This window comes from Tachypleus tridentatus, chromosome 6, assembly GCF_004210375.1.
Source record: "Tachypleus tridentatus isolate NWPU-2018 chromosome 6, ASM421037v1, whole genome shotgun sequence".
NCBI lineage: Eukaryota > Metazoa > Arthropoda > Merostomata > Xiphosura > Limulidae > Tachypleus > Tachypleus tridentatus.
The window spans coordinates 50,451,123-50,466,053 of NC_134830.1; the positions used below are offsets into that span (position 1 = coordinate 50,451,123).

Below are 14,931 nucleotides of genomic sequence, written 5' to 3' on the forward strand. Positions count from 1 at the left end.
AAACAGTAGTGGGAAATTTACTGACGTTGCAGCATACAAGTATTTGCTTAGTTCAGTAGGGCTCTTGTTCACAATGAGACAAGCTGATCTGGCTAGTAGGAGTGTTAAAAATCAAATACTGCTGAAGCTAAATAATAAGTGGGGATTTAAGTTAAACAAACTATTTTTAATAATGCATTCAGTCCTTATTTTTGCTAATACTTTTCACTGTATTGTTACTTGAGTACCGTATATATTCAGTACTTTTACTTTTTCTTGAGTAAATATTTTCTAAAATAATAGTACTTTTACTGTTGTAAATATTATCATTGCTTTACCCACTTCCTAGATGGTGTCTTGCATTTCCAGTCAAAGAGGCACTTAGTTCAGGGTTCTTTGTCTTTGAACCTTGGATCTCCTTTCTCAGGACCACTCCTGCCATGTCATCCTACTAGCTTGTCATGATCCATGGGTGAGGACTTCAGTAACAAATCAAATTATCTCAACTCAAACAGGTTCTCCCCACAGAATAGATTCTGCATTGCAAGTTTTCTTCTGTTGGATGGACTCTCACTTTGATACACTGATGATTGGTTGATTGGCCACTTGTTGGAACACACAACTACTGACAATTTGGTCTCTAGTACCTCATCCTTCAGCTTTTGCAATAGATGCTTTCTATCATGATGGAATGAAATTACAACTCTAGGCCTTCCCTTCAATTTGTATGTTACCCATGGTCTTAGCTATGATTTATACCAATCCATAGTTGGTTACTTTTGATAGCACCAGTTATGCAGCTAAACCCTGTTTTCTGTTTATGCAGTACTTTCATGAGCACCCCCCTCTTCTACTTCCTCTTTGATCATCTCTCTGAAGGCAACCATCATCTGACATTGTACACCAAACTATCCAAATGCTCAAGCTTCAGGCATGTAGATTATGCACTCCTTTGCACATTATCAGTGTTTAATTTCCAGGATTACCATATATCTGGGTCAGCCTTTGCTTAGTCCTGCAATGGACATGTATCAATGGAAATGGCACACATGTCACCATTAGTGTATTGAGAGGAGGTTGAATCTGCTTTAATCAGAAGTGCCAATCATAACTCATTTTTAGTCTGGCTCTGTGTCAAGAATTATACATCTTCCAATGTTTCACTGCATAAGGCAGCCTTATTTAACACTTTTCAATTATAGAGACAAAATATTCTTTGAGACCCTAGTACTCTCTGGATTACCTGTGTTTTAAGTTCTTTCTCCCAAATGGCCATTGCAGTTACCTGGTATGTAAAAGTGGCATTACATTACATTTATCAACATCCATTTGAGCCCTTGGCCTCACATACCATGTATTACTTGTCCTTCAAGTTTATTTTTTGTTGCTGCTGACTTACAGACATTGCTTGTTGGAGTAGTTAGTGCTGATTATGTACAGGATGCTTTATTTTTCTACCCATGTTCTCCGACCAATTCTTCTTACCCAGTACACTATCACCAGTTTATCTGACTAATATTTCTTGCTTCATGACCAATCAGATCTTGATAATATGTTATATCCAGTGAGGGTCTTTAAGATTTTGTTGCCTACATTTATTCCTCTAGAGATGCTAGACAACAACTTTTCATTAATTGGAGTCATTAAGTTTTCCAGGATTTATCTCCAGTTTCGTTGTCTAGGTGGGTATGAATTTGATCCATATTGCTAATTCCGGGCTTTCTTTCAAAGTGAGGAAACTCTTTTGAGTGATGTCTAATCAGTACTATGTTACATATTACAATTTTAAATCTCGTAAAACTGATTTAAATTGTAATTTAAATTTAGAATTTACATAAATGTTGATGTTTATTCAATTTATGATACTTGCCAGCAAGGCTGATACACAAACGTTATTTTTACAAATATATTTTAATATACAAACAGTAACACAATTCACAATAATGGTTATTACAAATGATGATCTATATAAAAAAAAGTTTTACAAACTTATAAACAATATTCAGTCTCCCATCTTCTCGGAACTTCCTTGATACTTTGTCAAGGGTTCAAAATGAGTAAGTTAATTTCAAATTAATGTAGATACAATTAATTTAACAGGGAGCTAGCTAGCTCTGTATTCTTTTTTTTTGCTGGCAACATGCCAAGTTTACTCCCAAAGAAATTTTTATAAAAATACTAATATCCAATGTGAATCCACAGAACATAAATAGTTTGTAATCTTCAAAATCTATAAACTTTCCTGGTCAAATGTCTCAAGTTTACCAGTTAATAAACATTAATCCCAGTTATAGCTTCCAAAGTTAAAAGCACCCCAACTATAATAAACCAGTAATATATAATGTCTCTTGGTACAACATGTTTGTTACATTTATAGGTATGAAGAGAATTTCTAGAAATTTCAGCCTACACAACAATATTGACAACACACTGGTATTTAAGTACACATTTATTTTGATTCAATAATCTTTTGCAATTTTAGTGAATTTTACAATACAGATTTAACAGTAGAACTTGTGTAAATTTCTAAATATAGGATTAATTTAAACAAACATCGATATTAAAGTAGATACAACAATAAATTTATGGCATCAGATTCCTCACTTTTTATTTCTTTAGTGGCCCAGTTGGGCCTCCCTCAATACTTTTATTTCACATTATTTGTGCGATCTAATATTATGTTCATCTGAGGGTTTTTAACTACCCCTGTAACTGTCTCAACCACTTTTGGTAGATCATTATTACCATGCTTATCTCTTCTTTACTTATCAGGATCCCACTCTGTGGTTAGTGTTGCCAAGCAGATATGCTTTTATGAAACTAATTCTGCACTAGCAACCACTATTTAAATATATATTTTATCTAAGTTGGAACAGGCTGTGTATAAGTTAGGTGTTATACAAGACCACCTAGAGGCTGACCAGATGGTATTACTATATTATGCTGCACCACCACTCATAGACTACTGTTACATGTAAAGCATAAAGGGATCTTGCCCATCCCTGCTGATCATCAGTTGAATAAATTAGGATTGGTTTACTTTTAAAAATATATTGTATTGATTCATCTCAGGACATTCCAGTGTGCATTGCCCTCCAGATTCTACTAGTGGAACTAGGGAGTCCTTGCCATATCCTGTTTGCAGTCAGTGGGGTAGTGGACAGAGGCTTTTCCTCCAGAGTATTAGATTGAAAAATCCTTCATAGTTGAAGAAGAGGGCAATATTGGGGGCCTTCCTACCGTGGTCCCAGGATGATTTTTCCCCAAATATTAATATGAGGCACCAGCCCACATGGGTCTTACTCATAATACCAGTTCAGGTTTTACATTCAGCTATTTAGAATTGGTTCAGAACATTGTTCATGGAAAAGGGTCCATTGTCTCCTTGAAGCAGAGTGGTCCCATCTTGGGTCTCTGGATGAGCACAGTTTTTCCACATCCTTCCCGTAATTCCAGAGACAAGTTGAATTTTTCCTTCCCTTTCAGTTGGGAATTGAAGATAGGTGTTCACAATTCTAGACTAGACAAGTTCTGTTTTCTTGTTTCGATCCTGAAGTGTTGTCTTTCAGACTTCTTCAGGTTAAAGAGGTTTGTCCACTTCACTATTGCATACCTAGTCATGATTTTGTTGGCTTGAAACACATCACTGTATAGCTACAGGTTAGGATATACTCACAAATATATATTATATATTGCAATCCAAGTGCTCTAGCTACCACCTTGGGATTTTGGGCCCATGGCCTTGTAATTCTAACTTCAAACAGTTGGACCTCAGCCACTTGATTGGGGCCAGATCAGTAGTGATGATAACTCATGTAACATTTCACCCACAGTAAAAGAATTAAGTTTTGGATGAAGAGAAACATGTTTTGGATGTAATTCAGTTCTCCCATTAGGCTGGCAGTCTTCTGTTGGCACATCCTTCTTAGCATAGAATTCTAGCTGTAATGTGAGTAAATACGTTTTTGAATTTAACATCTTCTCAAATGTAAAATGTATTTCCAATAATACATACTTCCTATCACACTCTCCTGCCCTTTTTATTCATTAAGAGCTGATGTTAGAGACTGTGGATTGAGTCAGTCACAAAGAAGCGACAACATTATTTGAATGAGGTGCTTATGTACAGTACCAAGATAGAAGATACATTGACATAAGTGGAGAGTATCCCAAGACAAATATCACCAAGGTTAATTATGTGGAGTATCGAAGACTGGAGCAAGAGGAAAAAAATCAGATCAATGCTTATATGGGCAAAGGAAGAAGCCCTGGCTATCAAGTAATAGTATGTCAGGAGGAAAGTATTATTGGAAGTACATTTGCAATTTAAGAAAACTGTAAATATAAGGATGCCACTATAGTTTGAATGTTCTGAAGTAATGTTCAAGTATATTCACCCTCTGTGTTAGAATAAAAGTGCACCCAAACAGTATATCAAAATTTCACTTTCAAGTATTGATAGATATCTTTTGAGGAACAAAAAACTTGTATATGCAGACCCATCAGGGTATAAGGAGTTACTACTTAAAATAAAGGAGAATGTAGCTGATCAAGAAATGTTTTTGATAACAGACATTAAATTAGTAACCCCAAAATCCTGGTGTTTTAATTCAATAGCACCAATTATGCAAGGATTCAGGGACTTGAGCCTCTTACAGGAAAGGAAAATGTGGTTTTGCCCCCCACCTATCATAAATATTGGTGGAAAAAGCTCCTTTACCTTCTGTATGCTGATAAAATGTTATCATCCTGAGTTTAAAAAATGATAAACTTGGCCACTTTATGTCCATGGACTCAAGCATTTAGTTTGTTTATTTCGAAACTAATGCCTAAACATACCTGTGCATAGCCACCAATAGTTTTAACCTTATGTTCAAAAGCATCTATCACAAACTTTGGGTTATTCTGATAAAACAGTGAGATTCAACTGTCACTATTATAATACACTCACAGTTACAAAGTGTGGAGTGCATTTTCATAGCAACAGTATTTAACCATTAACTTTTAAATTCAGTCTTGATACATAACCACTAGGCCCTGCTTGGCCCAAAGAACATTTAATGAAAATGAAATTATTACTGTGTTTATAAAATGAGAGCTTCACATCAACAAAATATAATAACTTATGACTGCATACTTAAATGGTACAGGGCAGGACAATGTGTTTTATACACACTCTTTTTGATATGCAAATATTTAATTTTTTTAAATTTCAGTTTATTTGGGATGAAGAAAGTTACCTGGTTAAACACATTTTAATTTTGCTTGTTTCAATAACAATACATGATATTGTGTACTAAATGGTAATTAGCCAAGTTTCTTGCAAGAAAGATGGGTAACAATACCTGCGACTAGAAAGTAGTCTCGTCTGTCATTTAATTAGATAAATGACCAAGAGTTTCCACCATGCCAGCACAAATAGATAAAGGCCACATGTAGAATAGCATTCCCTGTGCAAATCTGGCTTAAGTTGTTATTGTATTTTTTAGTATTCTCCTCAGTTATTCATATTCATGTTGAAATTTTAGATTACTAAAGAATTTATATTGCAGAGATCTTACACTTGAGGTTTCGAAGAGATTGTGCAGAGGTTTTTAGATCTATGGTAACATTTGTAACTTCTTTTTAATTTTATATATTTTAACTTGGTTTAAAAGTACTCAGCTTTGTAGTTTACCATACAAATGGGGACCAATCACTAGACTGGTGAGGGAGAGTCACTTTGTTTTATTTCATCTCTCTCTTTCTTGCAAGTACAACATTGTGAATAAACATTGCACTTTTACATCTTTCAACTTTAAGACTTTCTTTCAGTCATACCCAGTTGGTGATCTGAAAGATGCACAGTCACACACCATAGACTATTTTATAAGAGCCTCTAATTAGTGAGCCTAACTGACTGCTTTGTGAGAAAATCATTCTCAGGAAAATACCACATTTATAGCAACTATATAATATTTACACTACAATAAAATTTCTAGAGATATTTTAATTTTATGAATCGTCACCACTTAATACATGTGTTTTCAAACACTCAGTGTGTGTATTTTGAATGGTTCCTTATAAAAATGCATATTCTGTGTACAGAGATTGTCATTTCCAAAAACCATAATCTTAACAAAAAAACAGAAACAGGAGAACCTGCCCAGATAGACAAAAGCAGGCCAGGAGGTTATCTTTCACAATCTCACAAGTTGAAAAAATCTAGAACTTGACACAAATATCAATTGAAAGTATGAATATGGTATGTTGTATGCTATGTCAAAATCTAGTACTGGACACTATGTCAAATAAAAGAGAATTTGGATGCACAGTATAAGTAAAATAGTACACAACATTAATTAACAGTTGTGACATCAGAGTATACGAACTTGCAAATAGAGAATAAACAAGATGCTACAGGAAAAGTAGATATCTAAATAATTTCTATTATAAGATGCAGTTGAAGTAAAAGATGCAATCCAATTAATATTATTTATCAAAAAGATAACATTGAGGCCTGTTTAATCTAAGCAGTCATAGAATTTAAAAGATTTAACAGCAGTAAACTAAAGAAAAGTTTTCTTTAAGAAGGTGGACAATTTGCAATGTGACTGAACTATGCTCTGTTTCCCAAACTGTAGAGTACAACTGCAAAAGGAGTTGCAAAACATGTTCATAGGGGGTTACATAAAGTACCAAGAGCTTTTCATTTTTAATAAGTAACAGAAATCCATATAAACCACATTCAGGGTAAAATTGCATTCATTGTTCTTATCGTTTTTTTTTAACCAATACCAGCATTAAATTTACAATCATTAAATCACGTGGCCATGTGGTGGTATTCTGAAGTAATATTTTAGTATTAATAACATTAATGGGAGTCAAAAGTATGAAAACTGAAAAAAAAAAGGAATGCCTTGATGTACTACATCCAGTGGTCAAGAATTTTTTTTTTACAGTTGTTTATTGGTAAAAACATTTACACCTTGAAATATAAAAATAATGCATCACAATCATTAAATACATTTTTTAGAAAATTTCAAATATTTGATTATACTGCCATTAATTTTTAAAAGCACTAAAATGGGAGGAATCATAAAGAGCGTGTTATTATATTATTATTTACTTGTATGTTACAGAATACGTGTATTCTTTATGCAGGGACATCAACTACATTTAGAGCTGTTGAACTTCAAATTCATCAGAAATTCAGAGAATGATTGTAGTATGTTGATTTATCTTATTTAAAATTTGTTTATAGAATATTCTACAGTATACAGAACTTTCTCTAGGACTAGCCCAGGCAACCCATCATTCTACCTTAAGATATCTCCTATCATTTTAAACTAGGCTCTCCCAACCCCCTCAGTGGCACAATAGTATGTCTGCAGACTTATAACATTAAAAACTGGGTTTCAATACTCATTGTGAGAAAAGCACAGATAGCCCATAGTGTAGCTTTGTGCTTAACATTAGACAAGCCATTCATTGCCTTGACAATGGTTCTTCAGAAATGATTTGTTTCCTTTATTCTGCAGCAAAAGCAACAGTAGGGCTACTGAACTCAGCAGTCACTACAGGCTCCAGGTAAGGCCATATAATACAGGCTTGTGTAAGCTTCAGAGTGTGATTACATAGTATCCCTGGCTACCATGCCATTGTTATTGTATTTTCAAAATTCTGCAGGCCTTTGACATATGCTAGATGTACCTAAATAAGTTAAAATCATTTGTGACCCTTTGAGCTTGCTTCTTCCCACATCTCAAGGAAATTGTCTACACTACTGATCTCCACTTAATTTAGTTGCCCAGTTCATAACAGGAAATTCTTCTATCATCTACTAAAAATTTGTTTTTTTTTTGGAATTTGGATCCAAAATATCATTTTTACTTATCTCCACATGTAATAAAACATCATACCGAACTTAAAACCTTCCACAATTTTGACATTATTAACAGCTGTAGAGTTTCTTTAAGTGCTCTGTAACAAATTCCAGTTAAAACCCCAACTGATTTAATCATCTCAATACTATTAACTTGAATATAGTCACTTAAATAGGATCTAACTCACATTTTTACATGTAGAGCCACTCCTCGACTTAGTAATTTATCCCTATTAGTGACAACAATACACTTAACAAGAAAAGCCTAGAAGAGTAAGATCACATCAAATGTATTACAAAAGCCTTCTACAACAATTACACTACATACACAACAAATGAATTGTACATAGAAATACATAGCTAAACTTGTCATATTTATTGCTTTTAAAATAACTTTTAACTTGTTATAAATCTAAATAATCATTAAATAAACAAAAAAATAACTTTGAGACTATACAGTCTTGTATATCCAACATGAGAATCGTCTTTAAGAAAAATATTTATAATATACTCTTCAAAAAAAGAAATGCAAAATTTTGTATTTTAAAGAGAAATATATGTAATAACTTTACAAGCTCAGAGTATGTGATGTTACACGTGTTAAGGCACTGATTGTCAGACCTAAATGACAATAAAAGTTGTGCACTTTGAAAACGGAGGAAAACATCGGATTTTTCGCCAAAACGCATGCATGTCCAAAAAATTTGTTTGAGAGATCTGCATGTTCTGCAAGTGTAACATGTGCAAAATCCCTATAAAAGTGACGGGTTCTCGGTTTCCATAGCTCAGTGTTAAGCCACCGACACGCAATACAGTTACGCCAAGACTGACTGAAGCACAACGCAACAACACCATTGGAAGCAGGCGAATCTCAATCAGATGTTGCCAGAGCTGTGAATATCCACCCAAGCACCATCACAAGGCTATGGAATCGTCACCAACAACATGGATTAACTCGTGACCATCCACAATCTTGCAGACCTCGTGTGACCACGCCCGCACAAGATCGCTACATCCGGTTACATCACCTTTGGGACAGGACCACCACTGAGACGTCTACTGCCTCAACAGACCTTTTGCATATTCGAGGGAATCTTACGGCTCAACGATACGTCAACGAGATTCTTAGGCCCCATGTGCAACCCATCATGGTGAACGTCAACGACGTTTTTCAACATGACAACGCCCGTCCTCACACAGCCCGAGTCACCACTGTCTTCTTGAGACACCACAACATCAACGTTCTTTCCTGGCCCTCCAGATCACCAGATTTAAACCCCATCGAACACCTTTGGGACGAGTTGGACCGACGTCTGCGACGGCGACAACCTCAACTGTAGACTCTACCTCAGCTTGCAGCAGCTTTGCAGGCTGAGTGGACAGCCATTCCACAAGATGTGATTCGTCATCTCATCGCTTCCAGGGGCAGGAGATGCCAAGCAGTTATTGATGTTTATGGGGGGCATACTCGTTGTTGATGTTGAGTGGCATTAAACTTCAACTAGTGAGTGTGGACTTCGCCTTTGCAGACTTTGGATGTTCAGCAGTGAATGTGCAAAGTTTCACACATGTCATACAGAACTACCTGGAATAAACTTGTTAACAATTTGTCTCATATTTTGCCTTTTGCGTTTCTTTTTTTGAAGAGTATATTTTTTATTATACACAAAGATTGTTTTCAGTTCATACTAAAAGTCTTCTTATATGGTCTTAGGGCTAGTGGATTTTTATATTTTAAATTGAAGTCACTGTCTCCTGGCTCTGAATCTATGGCAACCACACTTTCCATGCCCATCTGTGCCTCAGTACATGCACCAATTAGGTCTTCTTCCCTTTCAGAGTATCTCTATAACAGATTGATATCATAGATCTTGGTTTTCCCATCTACCTTTGCTTTATAGTATACTCTATTGATAACTTCCTGCACTTCAAAGGGTCTTTTCCAATGCAATGACACTTTGTTGTTGGCAATGGGTAGCAGAACTAAAACATTCTATCTGATCCTGAAATGTTGATCCTTGGACTTCGTGTCACACAAGAGCTCTTGACTACCTTTGTGTTTAACTTTCACTGTAGAACTGCTTTGTAGGTCCAATACAGTACTGTTCAGTCCTCAATTCTTTAGGTTTCTTCCCTTTTTTTGCAATCGACTTCCTCTCAGGCACTTTCCCAAATTTTCTGAAGCAAAGAGTTTTTCTCAATGCTTCTTTCAGTTCCCATGGACATGCATTTTGGATGTCACTTTCAAAACATAAAGGGGCTCTTATTACTAACTTGTTCTTCTTGTTCTAAGTTTTCTTGAGCTATTGTGGTAACTACAGGTACCTCATTAGCTTCTTTTCTGTCTAGTTTATCCAACCTTCTACTATCTGGTATGTTTCCAATCATCAAATCATAAATTGGTGCCTTCATACATATGACTCCAAGGTTTCTCATTGAGTGTCCACCTGTATTCTAGCTATGGAAAGCTTTCTCACCATCCCATCAATCAGCACATACCTTGCCCATCATTTGATACAAGAGTGATTCTCATTACTGCACCCAGTATCTCATAGTACCTTTACTTTCTTGTCCTTGACATAGCATTCACTTACAGGCATGTTTTGATTTGTTGGCACCTCTTAATGTTTTTCACACGCTCCAATAACTACTGGTACCGTTGACCCATTTGCTGACTTGAGCTGACCATCAGTCATGCATTGTTTAATCATGATGGTAGCAATTCCTTCTGTTGGTTAATCTGACATGTCTTAATTCTGTTTCTTCTGGCAGCACCATATATGTAGATAGCTTCAGCTTTTCTATATTGAGAGTTCTGAAGTTGCTTGTTGACAATAGATGTGTACTCACTGACAATGTGCCTCATTGTATAACAAGCATAGCATACCTTCACCTATTTTACTGTTAACCTCCTGTGACTTTTTATGGAATCCTGGTAATATTCATCCATTACTTGTTTTGACTACAACTGGCTATCCTTGAGCTTGCCAGTAATACTCCCTCCATGGGCTTCCATATACTGTCCTGCCAGATTGATCATCTCACCTAAATCTGTTGGTGTTCTCTTCCTTAGAAACAGTGACATATTAGTAGAGCACGTGATCATGAACTCTTCACATATTAGTATTTTCACACTTGGCAACATTAGTCAACCTTGTATATGTGCCACAAATATAAATACAGTTTTTTCAGTGAAGATTTGACTTCACTGAATTTCTAGTGAAAACCTTCCTCGGTAAATATATAACATTTCAAGAACACTTTTTACTTTATTCCATGACATCATGTCTGCAAATGCTTGTAGGTCTTTTCCTGTAAAAATTGGACTGAGACAGTTGCCTTTTTCCCAGTTCTGAATTCGGGGAAATCTTTCATACTTCTCCAAGAAAACATTCATGTTGTCTTTTTGTTCACCAAATTTGGACAGGTTTGGTCAATTGACCTGACCCTGTTCTCATTCTTGGGTCTTCATCTTTCTGTTGAAGAGCTTTACAATCTCACTTGTTCTCTAATTCTGTCTATGTAATTCCAGTTGCCCCTTTCCTTCTTTTAGCCATTCTTCACAATACAATCAATGCTAAGTTCACCTATGTTATCACAGTTCTATGTATAGCTTTAAATAATTGTCTTTTTCATCAAAAATCCACAAAGTCTGTTCAGTTACTTTAGCACTCAGTTGAGAAAATGAACAATTTTTATCAATTCTGTTATTACAATACAAACTGTAAATATTACACTAACAGTTGCCACTATACACTTTATATGGCTAAAATCATGATCATCCAGTCTATACACACATTTTTCTTCTCATTTTTCTCAACTTTTGGTAATACACAACAGAAAAACCCACCCCTCTAGTAACAATATTACACATACAAGCGAAAACCTAGAAACTTCAAGTGAAATCATGTTAACAATATTACAAAAGCATAATACAACAATTAAATTACCTACAGAATGTTCAACTTTTACAGTGTTACATAATGAAACTTACCATAATTCTTTTAAAATAATTATTTCTCACACTCTTCTGATGAAAAGTAAATAACCATTAAACATTAAAATACTAAATAAACGAAATGATAACTCCAAAACTGAACAGTGTTCTATATCCGATACTCCTTACGTTTTCATTCCCATCTCTGTCTGTCCTTTCCCTAGTTTCTTATCTGTATAAGCAAAATGCTGAAATCTATTACTCAACAGAGTTATTTCTACTGTTTCTATCTTTTTGAAAGTTGTTATACCTTACATACAAATGTTAAGTTCATCATGAAATCCTGCTGCCATTTCCAACAGTTTACCCTTCACTTTATCTACACCTCTATGTTATTTAGGAAGCTATCACATTTTTCCACCAATCAAAATCATATTTCACATCTTCACTACTGCCTCTATTAAAGGTACATACCAGTCCTGAATTCCTAAATAAAATCTAATGTGTTTATTAAATGTATTAAATAAACTTACTACATCTTAATTTGTTGCTGTATATCCAATTTTCTATGAAATGGTTAATAAATTGTTTAAACTGTACTTTACTAAATGAGGAAATACAATATTTCTATTAAGATAACAAATAAATTTCATTTTACCAGAAGAGTCATATAAACAAATATTGCTTGGGCAAAGGATTTGCTGCCTCTTTTTGATAGTTTACTGAAGACATTTGTACAATATTACTTCATATAAAGTTCATTCATCAAATATAACTATGCCCATTATATATTATAAGAAGAGACTGAAATAAAAATAAAAGGTTTAAATATATAAATTTATTCACAACTGAGTATGTGAAACTCTACTCGTTTTATAAAAAGTAACTTCCTTAACTCCACTAAATCCTTCTGCTTCAATACTTCCTAGTGGATCATACACTGATGCAACAATTGAAAGGACACACCTATGAATTAATTGTCATACTGGTAGGCAGAGGCAGAAATTGAATTCATCTGATTCGATACACCACTGAGTGTTGAAAACTAGTTCAATGGAAAGCTCGTCAAAGTAGATCTAAGTTCTTCAGTTCTTTAGCTCTTTCCGACTCAGGGACTGCCATCATAACCTCAAGGCTTTGGAAACGAACTTGTGAAGTCGAAGATTTCCTGCATAGCATGAGGCTTGGGCACCTCTTATCAGCTGGATGGCTTCTTGACATGAGCTACAACTCGCCAAGCCATCATCCACATAGAAATCTTGCTCAAGGAAGTCACAGACTTCTTCAGAGAATCTCCCACGTTCATCTGCTGTAATTCTCTTCAAACCAAAATTTGCACAAGCTGGTGAGGATGTAGCACTGAACAAGTGCACTTTCATTTTGAAAATGCAAGAGGTTGTAGAAAGATCACCATTTCTCCACCAGAGAAATCTCAGATAGTCTCTGTGTTCAGGATACACATGAAACTGGTAAAACATCTTCTCAATGTCCCCATAAAAGCCACAGGTTCATCTCGAAACCTACATAGGACGCTGATCAGGGAATTCATCAGATCTGGACCTTGGAGAAGTTTGTCATTCGGGCAGTCTCCTTGATAACAAATGCTACAATTGAAGACAACTCTGATCTTTCCTGGCTTCTGAGAATGATAAAAGCCATGGTGTGGAATGTACCAGGAAGTCTTGGATTCCTTTTCAAACAGTGACACTTCTTCTGCCTCCTCTCACTCTATTATTTCGGACATGAAAGACTTGTAGTCTTCTAAATACTGTGAATTCTTAGTCTAATTTGTTCTAGTTTCTTTTCTGCCAATTGTTTGTTGTTAGATCGGTATGGTTGTCCATGGTGTATAAACCTTCCTTGTCTTTGTATGTATTTCTCTCCAGCACTGTCATGAACTTGATACCTTCCTGAGACATGGAGTGATCATTCTGCTTGATTTTGTTCTTGGAGAAGTCTGATTCCAATAGTTTAATTACTTGAGGCAGAATCTCCTCCTCTTCTGCACTCATGTTGCAAATGAACTGAACTTCATCAGGATGACGTTTGTTCAAATAGCGCGTATTCAAACAGTGCTGGTTCTTCTGCATATGCTCCATCCCAGATCCATTTTCTGAGCAAATGGCTCTCTGTCCTGAGGCTCTTGATCCACGTGATTTTATAGTTGGTCATCAGCTGCGTCTTCCAAGATAAAAGTAGTGTCGCTCTGTATGTGCAGCAATGCATGACTTCTGTATCAGGGTCCTCCTTCATTGACAGATAGACTGGCACAATTACAAAGGTCATTCCCTCACCATTACCGTTTGTCGCCTTCAGTGTTACAGAGCCTTCAATTGCAGTCATGTTTATTGGGGTGGTTCCATTTAAACGTGTTGTCTGACCATTCAGACGTTTGTAATCGCCATGCAAGCAGGTTGGATGCCGTCCCTTGCATTTGGAGCAATGGCTCTTGTTGGTTCAGTTCTTGGAAAAATGCCAATGAGTGAGACAGCCAAAGCAAAGCCCATTCTTCTGCAGATAATCTCTTCGCTTGGAAGGAGTTTTATTAATGAAGAACTGACAGTCGTGTAGGGTGGGATTGTTCCTCTGGCAGACGATGCATCCCGTCTTTGAAACCTTTGTCGTGTCTGTAACAAGCACATTAACACCCTTGCTCTGCTCTGGTTTTGTTGGAATGTACCTCTTTGGCTCCAGAATGGCGAGGTAGGACAAGAGATGTGATTGGGTTGCAAGCAATATCAGCTTCCTTATTGAGAAAAGACACAAAGAGCTTGAAGGATGGATTATCTTGGTGTTCAGAAACCATTCTGCCCCAACACTGCACTAACATTCTGGCAGTTTTGCAAGGATCTTTCGATTCTCTCTGCAGTCATTGAGGATTTTCAAACCCTCAACATGGTCCATTGTTACTTGACACTGTTGCAGAAAAATCAGACAGTTTCCTCAATGCTTGGCTATCTCTGCTCCCCACTCTCGGTCATTCTTGCAGCTTGTCCTTGAATGCTTCTGCTACCATGAATGGATTCCAATAACGATCATTCAGGATTTTTCTGGACCTCTAGTAGGCAGATCCTGAATCAAAAGAAAAGGTCCCCTCTATTGCATCCTTGGCCTCTCCACCAAGATACTTCTTCAAATAGTGGATTCGCTC

At 36.0% G+C, this 14,931-nt stretch overlaps 1 protein-coding gene across 1 annotated transcript; it reads right to left on the reverse strand.

Annotated features, from left to right (window-relative positions):
• Window positions 1–12,901: 12,901 nt before the first annotated feature.
• Window positions 12,902–13,258, reverse strand: LOC143251609 (uncharacterized). Its single transcript, XM_076502879.1, has one exon. The coding sequence runs from the start codon at window positions 13,256–13,258 to the stop codon at window positions 12,902–12,904; it is 357 nt and encodes a 118-aa protein (XP_076358994.1).
• Between the last annotated feature and the right edge of the window lie 1,673 nt (window positions 13,259–14,931).

Coding starts and splice junctions, on each gene's coding strand:
- LOC143251609 (XM_076502879.1), bottom strand. CDS start 13,258: ATGTTTTACCAGTTTCATGTGTATCCTGAACACAGAGACTATCTGAGA.